Here is a 20,676-nt window from a genome sequence, read left to right on the forward strand (position 1 = left end):
GTACACCTTGTACAACTCATTAACTACAACAACACTATATCTCATTATTAGCCCTAAGTATATTTATACCATTGTGTGCATGTGTTCATTTGTCTTACCCTTTTAACATACCCTTTTTAGCATGCATGTACCTAAGCCAACCCACCCATTTCACACACCCATTTTAGCACGCATGTAGCTAAGCCAACCCAAATGGGTACATTTGTATCAACTATAAATTGAGCAAGAAGTAACAAGCTAAGTAGGTTGGTTTTGATCTCTTATGTGCATTTAACAATACTTATACATTGTAGTAGGCGCATCAAAACATATTTGCAGATATGTCCTCTTCCGGATTCATCTCCGAATCTGATCTCTCGTTCGGAACCATTTGAAACCGGCTCATGGTCTTCCCATCCGGAGGGACCTGTTTCCTAACACCCTTTGTCTCGGATGCTCATCATCACTTGGGTAAGCACATACACATACACATACATGATACACATACATGATACACATACACATACACATACACATACACATATCTTCATGTTTTGTTCATAGATCAGTCAAGACAAAATTAAAGAAGTGTGAGTACAGAAGAGTGTTCAGAAATTCAAAAGGATGGGTGTGTATCTGCAACGGGTCAATTCTCCCTCCCCTCCCTTCCCCTCTCTGGGTCCGCAGCTATGGCGACCTCAAGCTTTCTAGTGTTTCCTCACATTGAAGATTTCTAGGGCGATTTGATGATTCCCCTGGGGTTTTTCTTAGATTAGTAGTGGTTATTTAGCGTTTCCTCATATGAATACGGCTTCCATATGTGAAGATTTAGCAGCATTTCCTCCTATTGGGTTTCCCGATATGAAGCTTTCTAGGATTTCCTCAGATGCAGATTCCTCAGGGTTTTCTCTATGAGGATTTGCTCGGATTTGCTCCTTATATGAAGATTTAGGGTTTCTTTCTTCCAGAAACCTCCAAAATGCCTCCACGTCGAGCAAAGAACTTTGACAGAATGGACTGTCCTATATCTCCAAGGTGATCTCTCTTTCTCTATCTGTCTGTATCTATTTGTTTTTATTTAGTTTTCACTTCAGGACGGGAGTTGACGGTCAAATCTAGAAAAGATTGCGCATTCCATGGAAGCTTTTGTCTTTTCTCTCAAGATTTATTATTGATGATGAATAGATCAGTGTAATGCCACACCATAACGTTTTAAACAGGAAAATATACCATCATTATATGTGGTAGGTAAATTCTAGCACTCAATGAAAATATATCTGGCTTTTGTGTATGGATGGCATATGGTTGAGAAGAAAGTTGAATTCTCAACACTTGATGAGTGAGTAAACAAATATACTTACATTGGATTTTTAACATACTCATGTACTTTTAAGATAACAAATGAATACATGTTTGTATTGCATGTGTTAGTATTTACTATGAGATTTTTGAACGTTTGTTAACAATGTGAGTGTTCAGTAAGGTTGTTTAATAAACATCATAAAAAAAGTTCTTTTTCTTGCAGTCTAACCAACCAGAAGAGCCCTGCCAATACTTCCTATATACAACCTGAGACTCCAGCCACTATGGTGAACACAAATTTAGTAGGAACCAGCGAAAGAGAGTTGAGGAAGAGACCACCTCCACCACCAGGTATGTGTCAGAGTTTTGAGTGTTTTACGTTGTTACTCTTGTAAATAGAATTGTAAATGTTAACGAAAAATCGTTAGGAAATGTTTTGAACTAGGCTATATTTTGATTTTGGCACTCTGGCAGTTTCAGATGTTCAGCAAAACAACGGAAGAAGGACTAGCTTGAGAGCGAAAGGGAAGGCGCAGAGTAAACCTCAAGATCATCAGGTGGCAGAATCAATATCAAAATTTGATAATGATGTAAAGGAAGAGAATCATCAACAATCAACTAAGGTTGTTAGTCTCATCCAGTATTCAAGCAGAAGAATAGGTCAGGGGCGTCCTCCGATTGCTCCGAGTCAAGTGCCTCAGAGTCCTTCATTAGAGAAATTTAGTGGTAAACACCTTGTTTCTGCACAAATACTACCGTCAGAAGAGAATATGTTTCAGAAGCAAACACCGGGAAATAGGAACATTGTTACTTTGGTGATGGAGAATACGGAGACTCCAGTAACAGCAGTAATGAAAAACAATCTTGCTGCTGTAAGATCATCTACACGCAATGCACGTGCTCCCATGACAGAAGTGGTGACGAATGGTTCAATCCGTCCAGTGAGATCATCTACTCGTATCAAGAAAGCTGATCTTAATGAAGAAGAAGCTTTAGTTGTGTGTGAACCAAAGAAATCAACTGTAGTGGCTTCAAAGAGGAATTCAGGTTCAGAAAAGCTGCAACCAACTACAGCAAAAAGAGCTAAGAATGATTGCAAAGGAAGTTCTGACAAAGATGTCCTCCCCACAGAAGAAGAAGCTCTAGTTGTGAGTGAACTGAAGAAATCAACTGTAGTGGCTTCAAAGAGGAATACAGCTTCAGAAAAGCTGCAACCAACTACAGCAAAAAGAGGTAAGAAAGATTGCAAAGGAAGTTCTGACAAAGATCCCCTCCCCACAGAAGAAGAAGCTCTAGTTGTGAGTGAACTGAAGAAATCAACTGTAGTGGCTTTAAAGAGGAATTCAGCTTCAGAAAAGCTGCAATCAACTACAGCAAAAAGAGCTAAGAAAGATTGCAAAGGAGGTTCTGACAAAGATGTCCTCCCCACACCAATTATTCCCTCAGGTACCAAAAGAGGGAGGAGCTTGAGCACTTCGAAGTCTCTGGAAATACTCAGTGTTCAAAGTGATAATCCATCACCGAAAGATGAGGGAGTTAGTCAGCCTATTAGGAAAAGAGGTCGAAGATGCAATTCAACCAAGTCAGTTGAATCAGTCAACATTGAAGAGAACATGGACATTCAAAACCAAATCGTAATGAAGTCCATTGAAAATATTAAAGATCTCAAAGAAAGAATCGAGGAGAAGATGGAGGTTGCTGCTCAACCCAAACGAAGAAGACCTGCCAAAACTTTGACAAAGATGACCGAAGGAACGAAGCATTTAAAAGTTACGATGGAGTCAACATCCTTGAGAGACCTACCCTTAGGAGAAAGCCCTCCTCAGTCGTTGATAGATCTCTCTAGTAATGAATGTGAACATGGAATCAATGCAAGTGATAGTAAAGACGACACACAAATTTGCACTACTTTAGATACTAAAGTCAGGTCGACAGCTCAAAAAAGAGGGGAAAAAAACGTCAACAAGAAAGCTGCATCTAGAACAAGTACCCAAACAAACAAGAAAGCAGACTCTTCTGCTAGTGTGGTTGATACTGTGACTGTGCCTTTGGCCTCATTGGGAGAAATGGAACCTTTGACACAGCCATCTGATGTGATAATTATACCTGCTGCGATGAAAAAAGTTAACAAGAAACCTTCATCAAGATTGACCACCCGAGCTACAAGAAAAAACGCGGACTCTTCTATTAGCCTGGTGGATACCATACTTTCAACGAATCCTCTTGAAGTATCAAATACCTCAGCTGCTTTGCCCCCTACTTTGGATACGTTTCTGTTGCATACAATTGGAAATGATGAAAACTCCTCCCATCCAAATAGCGATGAGATGGCCCAATCACCTATTGAACTATTGAAACAGAAAATACCCAAAAAAATGACAATTACTGAAGGAAGAAACACTAAGCAAAGGACCTCGTCAAAAGCTGCCCAGAAGGCACCGCCACTGCCATCTGTGGCAGAAGATCAGCTGGATGAGCTGCAGACATCACTAACCATGGATGAACTTAAGAATACTCAGAAAGCAGATGGAATACTCAATTCTAAGACACAAATATCAATAGCCATGGATGAGCTTGATAATGCTCAGAATGCAGATGAAAAATTCAATTCAAACGTGCAAACTGGAGGAAAGAAAGGTGTGACAAAGAAGAGATCTCTTCAAGAAAATGTTCTAAAAACGAAGAGGTTTAAAAAGAGCACTGAGATGTCATCTGCAAGAACCCCTAATTCCACACATACAATCACAAAGGAGAGAGCAAATGTGAAGAGCAGCGCTTCAGCTACGAAGCATAGTGGTGATTGGGATGCTAACGAAATTACCAATACAGGAGGGTGTAAATTAAGGAATGATATATTGAAGACCCGAGGACAAGGAAAAGCTCCGAGGAACAGGATGCTTGAATTTGATGCTTTACCAGTACGATTTGGGTTGGGAATAAGTGGATTGTAGGTGAGAGTCGTTTGGATCTGAAAGAATCAGAAATGGAAATGAAGAGCATCGAGGTCCTACAGGAAGCAAGAAATAATAATCAGCAGTAATTTACTCATTCGAACAATAAATAAATGCCATGAAGTGCATGCATATTGGGAATTTCATGAAATCAAGAGGCGTTTTAAAGAGCTTTGGGAATGTCATGAAATCAATCAACCAGCTTGTTTTTTTGTATGGAATTGCTAGTAACACTTTGGGCAGTTGGAAAGAGTAGCAGAGCTATACACTATTGATTTTATTGATGCATTGATTTTACTAATGTAAAAGAAAGACCTTATATATCTCGTACTCCGTCAAAATGTCTTTGTTTTACTATGTATTATTCAATGTGTACAAGTTACCGTAGTATATATACACAGAGGGATTCTGATTTTAACGTAGCTATATATATTTAGAGAGAGAGACATTATTAACCTTCCAAGCCAGATATTAGCCTTTGGGAACCTGAATGGAATTTGTGTCGGTGTGGGCCTCAATGTTCAAGAGTGTGCAAATTGGGGCTCACAGAGATGTGTGTAAGATAGATTAACGTTGAAAATGTGGAGAGATGCCATGGGAGATGAGACCATTGCTGAGGTTGGTTTATCATCTCAGGCACATGTTTCATGTTCTTTACTGATATGAAAATGGAAGGGAATCAATGGAAAGTAGATGCTAGTGTTTGATCTTTTTTTTGCAAAGATTACAGCAAAGATTATCAAAGCATGCAAAGCTAGAATTCCTTTTCAAATTGCATTCTAGTGCAACCTAAATAATTAGGTCCATGAACTCCAATTCTCATGTAGCCAAAGTTGATCAATTAGAGTTAATTAGGTTCATGAACTCCAATTATTGCATAATGTGGTTCGAGCAATTGGATTTATAATGTCATTAAAACTCTGGTGTATCTATGTCCACTTCAATAATTCCCATAGAGAATTGAATGAATCATTGGTACAACAAGAAAAGGAAACATGAACTCAGGAATGCTATGTAGTTAGAGCTTTTTGGACATGAATCATTTAAGGGAGTCAAAAAGTTTGAAAAACACAGATCAATTAACCAGACCAACCATCCAAAACATATTAAGATTATTCATATCTGTATATAGAATCAGATCACATGCCATCATAGTGTTTCAGAAGTGAGCATTGCCGAAGCACCGAGGTGAAGGGTGGATTCCGTGTGTATGATATAATCAGCTAAGATCCGCCACCCAATCCTTGGGTTGCTTGGGGATTCCTTCCATATCCTGAATCTTGGCTTTTGAAATGATCATCAATGGTATCAGAGAGCTCTCCACCACCACCTGTCCAGCGTGATTTGTCTTGCCCAGACAAGAGTTCTTATCACAAATATCTGCATCCCACCCAAGCAAACGAAGCGCGAGCTGAAAATGAATGAGAATGAATGAATGAGGAAAGGGGCGTCAGAGAAGCATCGATCGATCTATCGATGATGAAAAAAGAAGCTCAAATAAACTTTGCAATTTTTTTGAAACGTTTATGCGGGTAATAATCATCATAATTCTTATCTTCATAAATTCGATAAGGAAATCATGCTTTATCTCGGATTACGGATAGATACGTACATATACATATGTACATATATGGATAAGTGTACGCGGAATATTCTAGACACATGGAGATATCTCGGATACGGATAGGATAGGATAGATACGTATACGTATATGGATAAGTATACGCGGAATATTCTAGACACATGGCGAACGATCCGATGGAATGACACGCCCAAGAAACGTGTATACACACTCGACTTGTAAAATAAACATCAAACAATGATCGCATACATTTTCTTGAGAATAAATTCCGGCAATTGGCGTTGCATTGGTTTGTACATCATGGACAATAAATGCTGGCGATTGGCAACCACTAGTGACATCTTAAGTACATATCGGCAGAGAGAGAGATAGAGAGAGCCCAGATGGATGTAGCTCAGTTGGTAAGGTTGCCCAATTCAGATCAGGTGGGTTCAACCCCTACATATCACACCGGTATCTAGTGAAATAAGAGATATCCATGGAATGAGAGAGAGGTGAGATATTTGGTTTGTAGCTAAATACTATAAATGACTTATCATTAGGGTAAGCTGATGACGAGAGAAAGAGAGAGAGATTATTTTCGATTTCTTGAGGTATTGTGGGCCATGGTTTAGTTGGATATATGTTGGATGCCTTCACTTTTGATTTGCAAGTTGGGGTGAGAAAATATGTTGTGAACTTAAAATGACTTCTTTTGTGGCAATTGATATTGCTAGAGAAACCGTGGTCTTTTACCCATGAAGAGAGAGGACTCTGCAACGTCACATTATATCATCATATTTGACATTTGAATTGGTGTGCAGGGTGGGATGAGTTCGTAGTAGTAGTTGTTGTTAGATCCTTGGAAGGGTTCTATACTTCGTTGTAAGTTAGTCATGGCGATGTTTTTTTCTTTGGTAATGAAAGGCATTATTTAGGAGAGAGAGAGAGAGAGAGAGAGAGAGAGAGAGAGAGAGAGAGAGAGAGAGAGGATGGCATAAGTATCTTGAGAAGCCGACAACAATGACATAACGTTACTCACATGCGCCTGCCTTGCTTTGGTTTCTATACTAGTTGCACATATTAGGGATCGAATAAACACTAATGGTGTGTGATCGATAAGTAGGTTTCTCACCCACGATTATGTTTTTCTAATTTGTGATGATGTACTATTTTGGTTGTATATAATACGCAAGATGACGTGAAGCATGTTCAACATGTGCCTTTACTATCTGCATTATTCTGATAGGACGACTGCCTTAAAGTACCAAGGCACGGGACACAGAAGACGACATGGACATGCATATTGAAATTGGGGGAGATAGGGAATGAACGGGGTCAGTGTGGCTCTAGAATCAACAAAATACCTTTGCCAAAGTTGAGACTTTCCACATAAAACAATACACCATGTGTGGATCTCTCATATTCTGAAAGGCATGTGGTGCAACAATGCTCATCTAGTGGGCAACCCAAACCAACCAATACACCTCCCCCCTTTGCCTCCATATACATAGTAGATTGCACGCTAACTAAACAAAGAAACGTGTGGACACACACACACACACACACACACACACACACGTGCCTATCTTACACGCAAGAAGAAGAAGAAGAAGAAGAAGAAGAACGTGTTTCTTGACTCTTGCCCGAGTGATCGTCTCGACCGTAATAAACCAACCATCCAACATTTTTCGATTATTGCTGCCCATATTACAAAAGAAAAGCGGACAAAGTTCTTGTTTTTTTTGGGGGGGAGGGTCTTCTGGTTTGAGCACGAGGTGATTCTCATGTTAGTGTTGTTTCCTTGGGGACGTGTGTGTCGGTGAGTGTTTCATGGGTTCCTCGGTTGGGCGGGGTGGGTGGGCGGCCACTCGTATTTTTTCTCGGCTGGTCGCCTGGAAATTGAAGGAAAACTGAGGAGGGAATGGGCAGGGCATGAATCATCATCTTCATCATCAGTCTTTTTGGTGGCATGGCAGGGCAGGGCATGAATCATCATCATCATCATCATCATCAGTCTTTTTGGTGACATGGCAGGCTCGGTTGCAGGGCAGGGCAGGGTATGATCATTGATGAATCATGATGATGGATTAGGGTTGGGGTTAGGGTTAGGGTTGGGGTTAGGGTTAGGGTTAGGGTTGGGGTTAGGATTGGGGGTGAGGTGAGGTGAGAGACCCATCTGCATCCCCATCCCCATCTCCATCCATCGATCTCTTCTCTCTGCAACCTGCAGAACCCAGAACGCCAACAGTCGCTCAGTCAGTCTGCTCTCTTTCTCTCTCCCTAACTGCCCTGTCCCCCCCCTTCCCTGCTCTGTAACTCTTCATGTCTCCACTCATGGCTCTGCTCCTTCCTTGCCAAGATCATCATCACTCCTCCTCTTCTTCTCTTCTTCTTCTTCTTCCTCTTCTTCTTCTTCTTCTTCACTCACACCCACACCCACATCCATATACACAGAAACAGAGCATCAGTGCACAGCTCATTCTTTCTGCTGGGCTGGATCCATCTGGCAACAGCAGCATCATCCTCACCCTTCCGCGCAGCTCTTCTATCCTCAATCTGCTTGGTATGAGCTCAAAAATCACTACTGCACACATTCATCTGTTTCTATTTCTTGCACCGGTTGCATTGCTGTGTGTGATAGGAGCGAGCGAGTGAAAGAAAAATGGATGCTTTCTCTCTCTCTCTCTTATTGAACTGATCAGAACATGTGGAATATGATGACGCTGTAATCTGCTACGAATGAAATGTAGTGAGCTTTTTCCACCCCATTGATTACATGGCTCTTTCATATGTTGAGGAGGTCATGCTAGAACGTGTTGGTATGTTTAATCATAGAAGTTGTTGTAGAGAAATGAAATACTACAGTTCTATTCTTTTTTCATATATCTCCATGCCTATCAGTCATATGGAGGCCCATGATGTGCATTGCGTCCAGCTCTAGTGATTTTTTCATGATTGGTTTTTTTGTACGTATGAAGTGAATGCTTGCATATGTGAATATATAATCCGAATGTTGTTGCCGAGAATTACATGTTAGGGTTTCATCTTTGTTTTGTCTGTTTCTATCCACCGTTTATTTGTGGGATTGTCTCCGGTTGGTGGCTTGTTTTCATTGGAGAGTACACAATTCTTTTGGCATATGGAGATGATGCTATAATGTGTATGTGGAGACAGACATATTGTTGCAGAGAATAAAAAGTTTGTTTGTTTAATCTGTATCCATGCCCACCGATGAGTTTAAGGATGTGGATATCTTTTATTGGTTTCCTTGGAAGTCGGTGACATTATGTACAGGAGCCAGCGATTATTCATCAAGATATTGTGATCCCCTGGAAATTAAACTTGGTTTCTTTTTTATGCATTAGGGGCTGCGTGGAGATGGCGGGGTCAAGGGAACATTATCAGAATTTGGACACTTCAATGCCAACCCATTCAGAGTTAGATACTGAAAATGAGGGTTTGGGGAAGGAGTATGTATCCACCCTGAGGAGGTTTAGCTCAAGGGAATATGTCGACATGTGTGAAGGGGGTAAAGAGGTGAATGCCTCCCATTCTATGCTACACTCTGGCATCAAGCAGGAGATTGATGCGGATGGAACTCCAAATAGTACCAGGAAGGAGCATAGTATTGCGGATGGATTTACGAAGAAAATTTCAGCATGTTCTCTGCCATCCATTTCGGAGCTAAATAGTTGTGCCAACACTATGGATTTCCTCAATGGGTCCGACAATGATGATAGCAGCGACACCGATTTACCTGCAGTTGAACCATTACTGGATAATGTTTCCCTTCATGCATTTTCTCGATTGAAGTCACGATTTCAAGATCCTCCATCTCTAACACCAGCTGTGATGAATCAGTTAACATACTGTAGCTCTTTTGTGCGGAGACGGGCATCCGCGAACACCTCGCCAGAATTTCCTGTAAATATGGTTTCATCCAAAGATGAGCCTCCTCAAGAAGTCTCGGCGGAGACACACTCTGGTCCTGCTTATAGCTTGTCAAAATCGAACTCGAATCGCACTGAACAAGAGGAACAAGATCCATTCATTGCGGATTATGTACCAGAAGATAAAAAAGACAAAGAAAACAAATGGCTTATCAGTGTTCAATGGTGCAGCCTTTTTGTACTCATGGCATTCTTAATCAGCAGTGTTGAGATTCCAATCCTTGAAAAAGTTTTGTTTCTTGGCCTCAATCTGTGGCGTTGGCAGGCTCTTGCCCTTGTCATTCTTTGTGGTCACCTTATCTCTGGATGGATCATGAAGGTCATTTTTTTCCTCACTTTTCTATAATCCTTTTGCAATTTGTTAAATTATTGACTTGTTATCGACATGTATTTGCAAAACTAATGTTCATAATGTGTCAACTTTCACATGACATTAGGATGCCATATAGATTTAGTTATGTTCCCAATATGACACATATTCTGACAGTTTTTATGATTTTAGTTGTTTGTGTCATTGATCGAGAAGCACTATATCCTCAAGAAGAAAGTTCTATATTTCGTATATGGCCTCCGAAATTGTGTGAAGAATAGCATCTGGCTAGCATTAGTTGTTGGAGTATGGGGGGTAATATTCCAGGGGCATGAAGATACTACAGCAGTCAGCATTGTCTCTAAGGTACAATTAATTATTGTTTAAGGTGCGAAGTTCCTTTAGCAATCCTGAGAATTAAGATCTTTTGATAATTTTGCAGTGTTAGTTATTTGTTTTCTTTTGAAAACTTTCTCTTGATGGATTTTGCAGGTATTGTGGTGTCTTTTTACAGCATCAATCTCATGGATGCTTAAGATTCTTGTGGTGAAAGTCGCTGCCAGCAATTTCCATCGGACTGCATACTTCGAGAAAATCCAAGAGTGTCTTTTCAATCAGTATTTACTTGAGAAACTATCAGGGCCACCAACCATGGCAAACTTTGATATGGAGAATGGCCGTAAGAACAGTTCTGTCAGCTCTAAACTCAGGAAGCACCATGGAGGTATAGGTGGCTCTCTAAGGAATGAGGAAATTCATCCACAGAAGGAGCTTCTAAAGACACAATCTGAGAGCCAATTGCATCCTGTCTCCTCTCTTGAATCTTCCTCAAGTTTTGCATGGAAAAGAACATTGAACTCTAAGATAACATCATATTGGCACAAAGGTTGTCGGAAATTTGGCAGCGATCGATCACATCATAGTGTTATTGAGATGGATGGTACACCGCCAATGTCAAATGCACCAAAGCAGGATGATATACAATTTGTTCCCCAAATCCCAAATTTAGGAAAAAGTGCAAAAACACTTCAACATGAGAAGCTGCAAGGGTTAACATCAGAGGTATCTTTGTTTTTTTTTCTTTAACTTTCATTTCATTTTTTGCTTTTTTCTTGTGAATTAATGTAATAAATGATTTTTGTCTGGATTAGAATGCTGCCATTTTCATTTACACTGTCGAGAAAGTTTAAATCCCTTTTCATTAAGGTGCCTTGCTGAACTATATTCAACTGTAGAATTATTGTTAGGTACTCCTCGGAAAGAAATAGAGAACTTACTATCTTTTGTACACCAGTAGTTTTAGACATGAAGTCTAAATGGGTTGTACGGTTACAAGAATCAAGGGGATCTCTCTATGTGGGTTAAGGTAATCACACTTGACACTGCTGTGTTTCTCTTACCTATGATAGCACCCAAAAACAGTTTTAACTAAATTAAGTCGCTTGAAAGCTCATATACAATCTTAATTAATTAGCTTTTATCCTATTCCATAGGTATTCAAAAAAGTGATTTAGTACTACAATGTCACCAATTTGTAAGCTCAGAATAGTCTGGTCTCATAAAAATATATTATAATAGACCAAAATGCCGGCTGTTTTGTGGAAGCCACATATCCAGACATCTAAACATGTGTTCAAAACACCACAGATTATATAAAAGTTTCTTGGAAATAGTTTGAATTGTCACAAATGACATACATTAGAAAGACCTTGACCTGTAGATAAAATAATTGTCTCACAGATGATGTTGTGAGATTCCATACTGAAGAAATGACATCATCAATGCCATTCCAAGATTTGTGAATTATTCCTAAATGGCTTTAGACTATGTATGTGTGTAATTTCTTTGTTTTGTTTTTGTAGACAGTATCAGTGTTTACGCTCAAGAGATTAATGAAGATAGTTCGTAACACAAATTTGAGGACATATTCCTCATTGCTGTCCCACGAGAAAGAGCAGACCTTCATCAACAGTGAAGCTCAAGCAAAAGCTGTTGCTAGACAGGTAAAGAGCCGTTAAAATTTGTGTTGAAGGAAATTATCAGTGTGAGAATGTTTTATAAAATGCTTGTTAATGTAACTCTCATTTTGTGTTCTCTAGATATATCACAATATGGTAAGACCTGGGCAGAAATATATTACAATCACAAACTTTCTATATTTCCTGGATAAAGACCAAGCGTTCAAGGCATTTGGTATATTTGAAGCCACTGAGACAGGTGAAATTACGAAGCATGCCTTTGCCAGGTGGGTTGTGAATGCATATAAGGAGCGGAGAGCCCTTGGTTTGACTTTGAATGACAACAAAACAATTATTGAAAAGCTGCATACAGTTTTAAATGGGGTAAGTTCTATGTTGATTTATGAACATGCTGCATGTCTCTTGATGACTCTTTATATTGGTTTGCAATCGTTAGTTTGTGGATTCTTCCCATACTTACTGGGATACATTTTCCTTGTCTAATCTGGAAAGATGATAAGAATATAACAGTGTAAGTATGTGCTATACGAAAAAGAGGTGAGGACAGATCATTGCTCCTCATTGTTTTAGGTATTAAAGATTTTTGTGCAACTATTAAGCACAGTTGGTGCTGGTTAAGAAATTCAGAAAGTCGTTCTTTTTATGTTCCATGAACCAGGTTCTGGCCGTGATCCTAGTTGCTGCTTTTGTTTTGATTTTCGGAGTTGATACCTCGAAAGTTCTTCTGTTCGTTTCATCAATAATTTTACCATCTGTTTTTATGTTTGGTAATGCTGCGAAGGTTTTATTTGAGTCTTTGATTTTCCTCTTTGTGACACACCCCTTTGATGTTGGGGATCGAATATCTGTGGATAGCCAAGCAATGCTAGTTGAGGTAATGATGACCTTGTGTGTTGATTTAAGCATATAAATGAACTTATGTTGATTATAAAAGCTAATATGACCTTTTGATCAGGAGATGAACATTTTGCACACTATCCTTCTCAGGTTAGATTTAATATTATCCTTCCAATCTGCTTAAGAGTAGAAAAAACTCTTGTTTGAATTAAATTCTTTTTGCTTCTATTACTGCAGTACAAGCAATGAAAAGATATACTATCCGAATTTTCTACTTGCTGGTAAACCTATTGCAAACTTTTATCGAAGCCCTGATCAATGGGATGCAATTGACTTCCAAATTCACATGAATACGCCACTTGAGAAACTAACCATGTTGAAAGAAAGACTCCAGAAATATATTGAGGGGCTACCACAAATTTGGTATCCTGACTTCCGAATGGCTTGTAAAGATATAGAAGACTCCACTAAAATGAAGATGGGTATATGGCCGAGGCATCGGTTAAACTTCCAGGTAAATTTCTCTTATCCTCTTACCAACCTACATTTTCATAATTTAATAAACCATTCCCTATATTAGTACTCGTACGTCCCTGTTTTAGTACTACTTTTTGATTTACTGTTTTCCAGTAAAACAGATCATAGCCGATCTCAGATCTATTGGTGCTTCCCGTTATTTTTGATAATTTATGTTCAGATTTGTCGGATCTAACTGTTGCTTCCTTCTTCTAACACTTATTCAGATTTGTCAGTGCTAAACCAAAACCAAAAGGCGCTCTATTATTTAGTCTTATTCATCAGTTTTCACAGTCATTTCTTTCTTCTTTCTTTTATTGCTGTTTGATGAAAACAGACTATTCTTATTCAGGTTTGTCAGAGTTGAACTGTTTTGTTACTTTTATCAATGTTTTGATTCTTATTCATTTCAACCCAACAGGAAGGAGGGGAGAGGCTTCAGCGACGAAGTGCCTTGTTGCTCTATTTGAAACAGCAGCTGGAAGAGTTAGATATTAGTTATCATCTTCCTTCGCAACAAATCACCGTCACTGGTGTTCCAGCGACACGACTTGCATCATTGTGTGACATTTAACTTCAGATATAAGTATATAATGCAAAATTGTTCCCACAAGCTTCTATATATCTATATATCTTCATAACATCTCTCTTGAAAACCAACCATTGTGGCACCCTCTATATAACATTTCTTACATCCCCCACATGCTTGTTGTAGCATCAAGATATTAAAATGCTAATAACAATAATGAATACTATGATGATGATTATTATTATATAATCCTTTCTTTGACGGCATTTCTATCTGGGTTTAAATATGATTGCTATTCATGGTAAATGCAGACATATACTGTTGTTCAGTCGGATTAAAAAGCCTCATATTGTTTTAATGGAAGGAATGTAGTTTAAAATTTTCACATGGCTCAACAACTCAAATTTTCTAGGAGATTAAGTTCAAGGTGGTACGATTGATATGGAGTTCAGCTTAGGAACGATTTATATTCATTAGATAACATTCACATATTGAGCACTTGGCTTTACAATGCCTCACAATTGATGACGATGCTACAACTTTTATGGCATGTGAGCTTATAAAAGGGACAAACTACCCTCTCTTTGTATGGCATCTTGAGATGATCTTGAGACCCTATTGGTAAGGCAAAGCTCTCTTTTTTCGAATCTATTCATCTCTACCTTCCGAGTTATAACATATGGTAATGTTTAGTATGAGACACTGATGGTATTTTATGTTCATCTCTTGTCCTTTGATCAGGATGGTCGATGTGGTTAAGCAACCCAACCCTTCTTTTTGTAATCTTCACATTCATTGCTTATCATTAGAATTTTGATTTTTAATAATGGTGCTGGTGTCTTGGCATTGCCAAAGGTAAGATGACATCACAGTATGGATGGCAAGGAACGGTCTTCAACGTTGGGATAATCCACATCCTAATTAATATGTGATCATCCAATGATAACTACGACTCTTCCCATGTACTCCAAAAATCTGATAGCCTCCTCCATATTGCCCATCACTTGTGTTTTTATCTTCAACCAATATGAATGTTTTGGTAAGAACAATAAAGTTCTGTGATCTGTTGTTGGTTCTCATTTCTTCTCATCAAATGCAATTTACCGACAATCATAAACTTATTGACTATAGTAATGATGAATAGCTCTTGTCAATAGCCCTCTATCTCAGCATTCAAAGGTTTTTATTGTAAAACATTCTCTTTGAAGGTTAATTTTTTAATATCATAATTGCAAATCACACTAAAGTTTCTGATAGTTTTGTAACAAATTGAATCCATTTCCATTATGGTTGGAGTTTTTATTAATTTATAATTATATAATTACCTCAACGTATGGAGGTGTATGTATTTCAGCATATAAATAATTATACTAAACTTGGGATTGTTCTTTAACATGCCAACGAACATAACCATACAACCCCATATTCCAAAATGAAGGCTTTATTACGTTTTTTCTATATGATTACATTGCAATTAAGTTTAGCCTCAATGGATCTGTGGATGATGTTGTGTTATGTAGGGGTTACTACATTCCAAAAGTTGGGTGGGTCACTAGCAACATTTATGATCCAATTAGACATATAGAATCCAAGTTTCACCAAACCAAATAGACATATGTAGCTTGGTAAGGTTGTCCCTAGAGACGAGAAGGTGTGTTTAAGCCCTCTGCATTTCAGATAATCATCTCATAAATAGGCAGGAATTATGACCCTTGTGTAGGAATTCACAAAGATATACCTCGCGTGGCAAAATCTCTCTCTGCCAATTTCATTTCAAATTTGATTTGTATCCAAATGCTCAAGAGGTTGGATCCAATGATGATGAGAGAGAGGGATAGAGACTCAAAGCATTAGATGAACATGAAAGTTGTGGTGTTGGGGGAGGAAGGTGTCGTTGGATGAGGTCTAGGTGTAGGGCGATGCCGTGGCGGGTCACTAGCATCTAAACGCATACAAATGGCGCGATGGCGCGATTGCAACCGTTGAATTTGGTCGTGCAACTTGGTGGCATGCTCAGCCGCGGCACATGTGCGCCCATGCCAAGACGGGTTCGCCACGTGAACCTGCCTTTTAAGCCCTTGTCCCATGCCTGGCTTGGTGGTACTGATCTTAAGTCGCCCATGATTGTCGTCCCCCGCCACGTGTATGACCGTCCTACCCCCAGCCTCATCCACGTGTCTTGTTGGCGTCCATACCCTTTGATGATCTCGGCCAAGTCTCGGACTCCAATTGGTTTCGTCCTCAAGAATCGGGTGACACGGTACCCGATGGCGGTTGGCAGATGGTGACGGCCCTCGTACTGGGATCGGGTTTGGTCTGCCGAGTGACGAATGTTCGCACCATTTTAACGCTTGTCGGGCTTTGTTTAGAAGTTGCGCTACGTTGTCGGAGACTTCCCACACAGACACCAAGGCATTGTAGGAGCTCATTGACTTCTGCCAAAAAAAAAAACAATTTGCATCATCATGATCAGACAAAGACATCAGCTGCATTGCACAATATGAACCTTTCGCAGTCGATATCTTACTCATATTACTATTGCGGAACCTACAAAGGAGGGGAGGGTTGATGTAGGAAACGTCACGGAAAATCATTTTTCAATCTATTGCTTAAAGAACAAACAACTTTGATCAAATACTACATGGTTACATATTGTGAATCTTTTTATTTATTTAAGAAAACCATTTGTGCTTAGTGTGGATATCTATATGCATGTCCATGTCCATGTGTGTGTGCATGTCTATAGATAAATAGATAGATACATATGCATATATAATGATCCTTTGCCTTTTCACCTTCCAATTAAATAAAATAATTGACTAAGAATTACCTTCCTTTTTATTTATTTAAGAAAACCATTTGTGCTTAGTGTGGATATCTATATGCATGTCCATGTCCATGTGTGTGTGCATGTCTATAGATAAATAGATAGATATATATGCATATATAATGATCCTTTGCCTTTTCACCTCCCAATTAAATCAAATAATTGACTAAGAATTACCTTCCTTTGTAGAATTCCAATCCCTGAAGACAACAGATCTTGAAGCTCATTAAGTTCACGATGTACAGATACCTACAGTTTTTCATCACATGATGAAATTCCACATTATACATGAGAACATATACCTCAATCAATCAACATGCTTTAGATTTTTTTTCATTGTACCATTTAAAACGCCATTGTTGTTTTTTATATCAAATTTATAATGCTATAATCTATTTATACCAATAAGATCATATCATACCCAAAATGTATTCTGATATTTTAAGCCATTGTGGTTTTTTATACCAATTTAATTTATAATGCTATTTATACCAATAAGATCATATCATGCCCAAAATGGATTTTCATAAGATCGATCCTATTGAAAAAAAACATATACACAAGAACTTAATGAATTTAATACATACTTGTAACGTTTGAAGGCATTTGGTAGTAGAATTGGGTTCCAAGCCAGGTTTTGGTTTATTAAAATCCTCCAAGCTTGCTTTCCTTTGCACTTTGGGTTGCTTCCTCTTCTCCAAGCCTAGATTTCTTGTTGGGCATAGAGCTATTGTAATGGAGTTGTTATCTCCTTGCTTAACAATTTGTTTCATGTTAGGGGATTTCATGGAGAGAGTCTTGCACTTTCTGGATCCATTGAAATCATATGTTGGACGCTTTGTGTCGCATGTCTTATTTGTCACACACGACAATGTTGGCATCATTTTATTCAAACATGTACTCAATTTTTCCACTTGCTTTTGCATTTCCTCCACTTTAGTCAGTGCCCCTTTTTCTTCATCAGAATTTTGGTCAAATCGGTCCGACCAAACTGTACTACTGTTTGGATCCATTTTAACAGAACTTTTTGCACCGTTGAAGTTATCTAATGTCCTGATGCCATTGCCTTCACCTTTATTATCATGATCTTTGAGTGGTTTGCTTGATGATCCATACTCGAGCTCTTTTATCCTATGTGACAATGTTTTAGCCTTCCAAGCTTCCATAGCCCATCTCCATTTCCAAGCCACCCAATTCTTCATAGTTCTGTTTCTCCTTGCAGAGTCTGGGTCATAATCATCCGTTGTCGTATCTTCAAATTCACTAGCATGTGAAGGAGCTTGATTGTTTGTATGTTGTCCTTTGATAGTGATTGTAGAGAAAAGGTCATCATTAATCTGTAGGACATATCCAAGCTTAGCTCTCTCAGTTTTTTTGTCGAAACCACATAATTACATTATTTGTATGTAATTAAATATCTCTTATAGAGGCGGCTCTGTTAGTCTATGGTTGAGACTTTGTTTGCTACTTGGTGGAAGCCTATCCAGGATAGACACTGAACCTTCATTAATCCTCCTGAATCCCATCATTCAGGTTCCCCTATATTTGTGCACAGACGAACAAAGGACTGGCATGCCATATACCTGGCGAAGGTTTTGTGATGGCCACTAACTATTTCTTTCACACATACATGTTTATGTAGTGATAATGTAGGCATGAACATCAGTATATGTTGTTTCAATGTAATTATGTTATGTATGTATGTAAGTGTATGTATCTGTATAAACGATGAAGTTTGATCTTCAAGAGTTTTACCTTTTTCTTCATCAAGATGTATTGCTCTGCTGCTTCTATAACAAGGTCAGATCGTGCTTCTCCTCTGCTTCAGGATCCATGTGAAACCACCAAACACTAAAGAAGAAGAAGAAGAAGAAGATGGGGGTGATAAAGAAACCTGTTTGCCGATGATTCATCTATCTGCACCATAACCAAAAATCAGAACCCCCAAAGAAGATACAAACATAAAGCACAAAAACAACAACAGAAAATGAAGGATCAAAACAACTGATGTGCGTTGGCAATCGATCTTTTCACCTTTGAAAATCTTCATCGACAGAAATCATTCCAAAAGAAGCAAGCAAAGAACAGGATATATATCTGGTTTTCCCCACCCAAAAAAAGATGGGTTTGATTCATTATTATCTATCTGCCTCTGTGTGTGACATGTGAGTGTGTGTGTGTGTTTTGTTCTGTTTGATTCGTCTCCTTCATCCGAGCATTTCACTGGCTTTTTCTTCTCAACCAGAATAACGATTTTTCCATTGACAAAAATCCTCCATATAATAAAAAACAAAAACAAAAACAAAAACAAAAACAAAAGCAAAAGCAAAAGCAAAAGCAAAAGCAAAAGCAAAAGCAAAAGCAAAAGCAAAAGCAAAAGCAAAAGCAAAATTCTAGCATTTCCTTCTCATCTTTCTGTCAATCTTTGGAAGTAATCCATGGATTGGATGCATCATGTCCACACTCTCTCCATACAAATTTCCCAACTCACTAAGGAAGAGATGTTCTTCATCGATGAAGGGTTGCGAAAATATGACATTTGTTATGGTACTCGATCAAGCCTTCCCTTCTTGACTTGCGCCGATGCATTTGTGGGTGCACTCTTGATGCACACGTGTGTGTGTGTGTGTGTGAAATCCCTTCAATGATTATTGTGGCCTAATTTGAAGACCTTTGTGTGCAAGGTTATGTAGATGCATATGGTATTTGATTTTATAATGCACTTATGGGCGCACTCACGATGTGTGGGTGAATGAATGAATCCCTTCAATGAGTATTGTGGCCTAGTAGTTTGAAAGACCATGTGTGTAGGGTTATGTAGATGCACATGGTAATTTGATTTTAAAATGAGGGCCCCTTATAATAATGATAATGGAACGTGTGCAAGATTGGAGTTATGTGCACTCATCTTTCCCATGTATGGGCGGTTTATTTGTTTGTTAAGTGTACGTGCGTGTTGGGATAAATAGGAGTGTATATGCGTAATCGTATGTGGTTTTCAAAGTGCATGTGTGAATATGTAGGGTTTTTTTTATTGTATTTTGTGTGTATGTTGGTATGCGCTTGAGCGTATATGTGTGTATAGTATGTTGGTATACGCTTGAGCGTATATGTGTGTATAGTTGAGAGTCTGAGACTATGTGTATAAGTGTGGTTACATTTAAAAGGTGTTTATGTGTATGCAAGCCCATGTGGATAATGTTGGAAAAGAATATTAGTACATGCACTTATCGACAAAGCAACATGTAGTGTAAGGTTGTGAGGTTTATTGTAAGCCGATTGTGAAGTATGTGAAGTCTAGAAAATTTTGTTTATCACAAACATAGAAAAAAGCCACCCTTCTTTTAGTTGATCTCATGTAGATCACATTAATCATTGGGATGTTTATTCATTGTCTTGCTATATGTTTGCTAACCTTTGTTCTACACATCAACCTCATTATTCCCCTTGTCTCTCTTACATTCCTCTTGTCTCTCGCATTAATCATTGGGATGTTTATTCATTGTCTTGCTATATGTTTGCTAACCTTTGTTCTACCCATCAACCTCATTATTCCCCTTGTCTCTCTTACATTCCTCTTGTCTCTCACCATAAGCCCATGGGTTGTGTTAGGCTCTTACCTCTTCCTACTATGATCATTTAATCTTGGTCCTTAGTTTTTGTGTATTCCAATCCACTCGTCCTCACTCGCTCCTCTACTCATCTTCCTCTTTTTTTATTAATCTCCCTCTAACCAACTTATCCTCTCGTTCGAATTTCCCACCCTTCCATCGGTCCACATCCTCCCATTCAATTGTTCGACATTTGTGATACTTCTGATAAGGTGAAGTGACGATGGAAAAGTGAGGATTGACCACACACAACGCAATGGTCTTGGTATTAGTGGAAGGCACAAACATGAATGCGAGGAAGATGATTTAAGTCGTCATCGA

General features: G+C 38.7%; 3 protein-coding genes across 5 annotated transcripts; 2 read left to right on the top strand and 1 right to left on the bottom strand.

Annotated features, from left to right (window-relative positions):
* Positions 1-749: 749 nt before the first annotated feature.
* Positions 750-4,520, top strand: LOC147857947 (uncharacterized). 3 transcript variants are annotated; one of them, XM_087327332.1, is made up of 3 exons: positions 750-1,014; positions 1,505-1,651; positions 1,784-4,520. In XM_087327332.1, the coding sequence occupies exons 1-3, from the start codon at positions 959-961 to the stop codon at positions 4,230-4,232; spliced, it is 2,652 nt and encodes an 883-aa protein (XP_087183458.1). In that variant the 5' UTR covers positions 750-958; the 3' UTR covers positions 4,233-4,520. The 3 variants fall into 3 exon arrangements, with proteins under 3 accessions (XP_087183458.1, XP_087183456.1, XP_087183457.1); XM_087327330.1 differs by having other exon boundaries at positions 1,505-1,632; positions 1,756-4,520; XM_087327331.1 differs by having other exon boundaries at positions 1,505-1,632; positions 1,762-4,520.
* A 3,585-nt stretch (positions 4,521-8,105) lies between these two features.
* LOC147857948 (mechanosensitive ion channel protein 6-like) lies at positions 8,106-14,196 on the top strand. The gene is made up of 10 exons (XM_087327425.1): positions 8,106-8,359; positions 9,162-10,065; positions 10,249-10,422; positions 10,549-11,118; positions 11,919-12,059; positions 12,156-12,398; positions 12,694-12,909; positions 12,991-13,022; positions 13,110-13,386; positions 13,810-14,196. Exons 2-10 carry the CDS (start codon positions 9,175-9,177, stop codon positions 13,960-13,962), a joined length of 2,697 nt encoding a protein of 898 aa, XP_087183551.1. The 5' UTR covers positions 8,106-8,359; positions 9,162-9,174; the 3' UTR covers positions 13,963-14,196.
* Positions 14,197-15,767: 1,571 nt separating this feature from the next.
* On the bottom strand, positions 15,768-18,670 carry LOC147857949 (uncharacterized). Its single transcript, XM_087327577.1, has 5 exons — positions 18,639-18,670; positions 18,500-18,563; positions 17,332-18,081; positions 16,922-16,993; positions 15,768-16,352 (listed from the first exon to the last, which is right to left on the bottom strand). The coding sequence occupies exons 1-5, from the start codon at positions 18,668-18,670 to the stop codon at positions 15,768-15,770; spliced, it is 1,503 nt and encodes a 500-aa protein (XP_087183703.1).
* Between the last annotated feature and the right edge of the window lie 2,006 nt (positions 18,671-20,676).

The sequence above is a fragment of the Azolla caroliniana genome, unplaced genomic scaffold (assembly GCF_043228905.1).
Source record: "Azolla caroliniana isolate FFs.n. ecotype wild unplaced genomic scaffold, voAzoCaro1.0.p SCAF_11, whole genome shotgun sequence".
Taxonomy (NCBI): Eukaryota; Viridiplantae; Streptophyta; class Polypodiopsida; order Salviniales; family Salviniaceae; genus Azolla; species Azolla caroliniana.

Coding starts and splice junctions, on each gene's coding strand:
- LOC147857947 (XM_087327330.1), top strand. CDS start 959: ATGCCTCCACGTCGAGCAAAGAACTTTGACAGAATGGACTGTCCTATA. Junction 1,015..1,504: donor GACTGTCCTATATCTCCAAG/GTGATCTCTCTT, acceptor TTTTTCTTGCAG/TCTAACCAACCAGAAGAGCC. Junction 1,633..1,755: donor GAGACCACCTCCACCACCAG/GTATGTGTCAGA, acceptor GCACTCTGGCAG/TTTCAGATGTTCAGCAAAAC.
- LOC147857948 (XM_087327425.1), top strand. CDS start 9,175: ATGGCGGGGTCAAGGGAACATTATCAGAATTTGGACACTTCAATGCCA. Junction 12,399..12,693: donor TGCATACAGTTTTAAATGGG/GTAAGTTCTATG, acceptor TCCATGAACCAG/GTTCTGGCCGTGATCCTAGT. Junction 13,387..13,809: donor GGCATCGGTTAAACTTCCAG/GTAAATTTCTCT, acceptor TCAACCCAACAG/GAAGGAGGGGAGAGGCTTCA.
- LOC147857949 (XM_087327577.1), bottom strand. CDS start 18,670: ATGGTGCAGATAGATGAATCATCGGCAAACAG. Junction 18,564..18,638: donor GATGAATCATCGGCAAACAG/GTTTCTTTATCA, acceptor ATCCTGAAGCAG/AGGAGAAGCACGATCTGACC. Junction 18,082..18,499: donor ACATCTTGATGAAGAAAAAG/GTAAAACTCTTG, acceptor TATGTCCTACAG/ATTAATGATGACCTTTTCTC.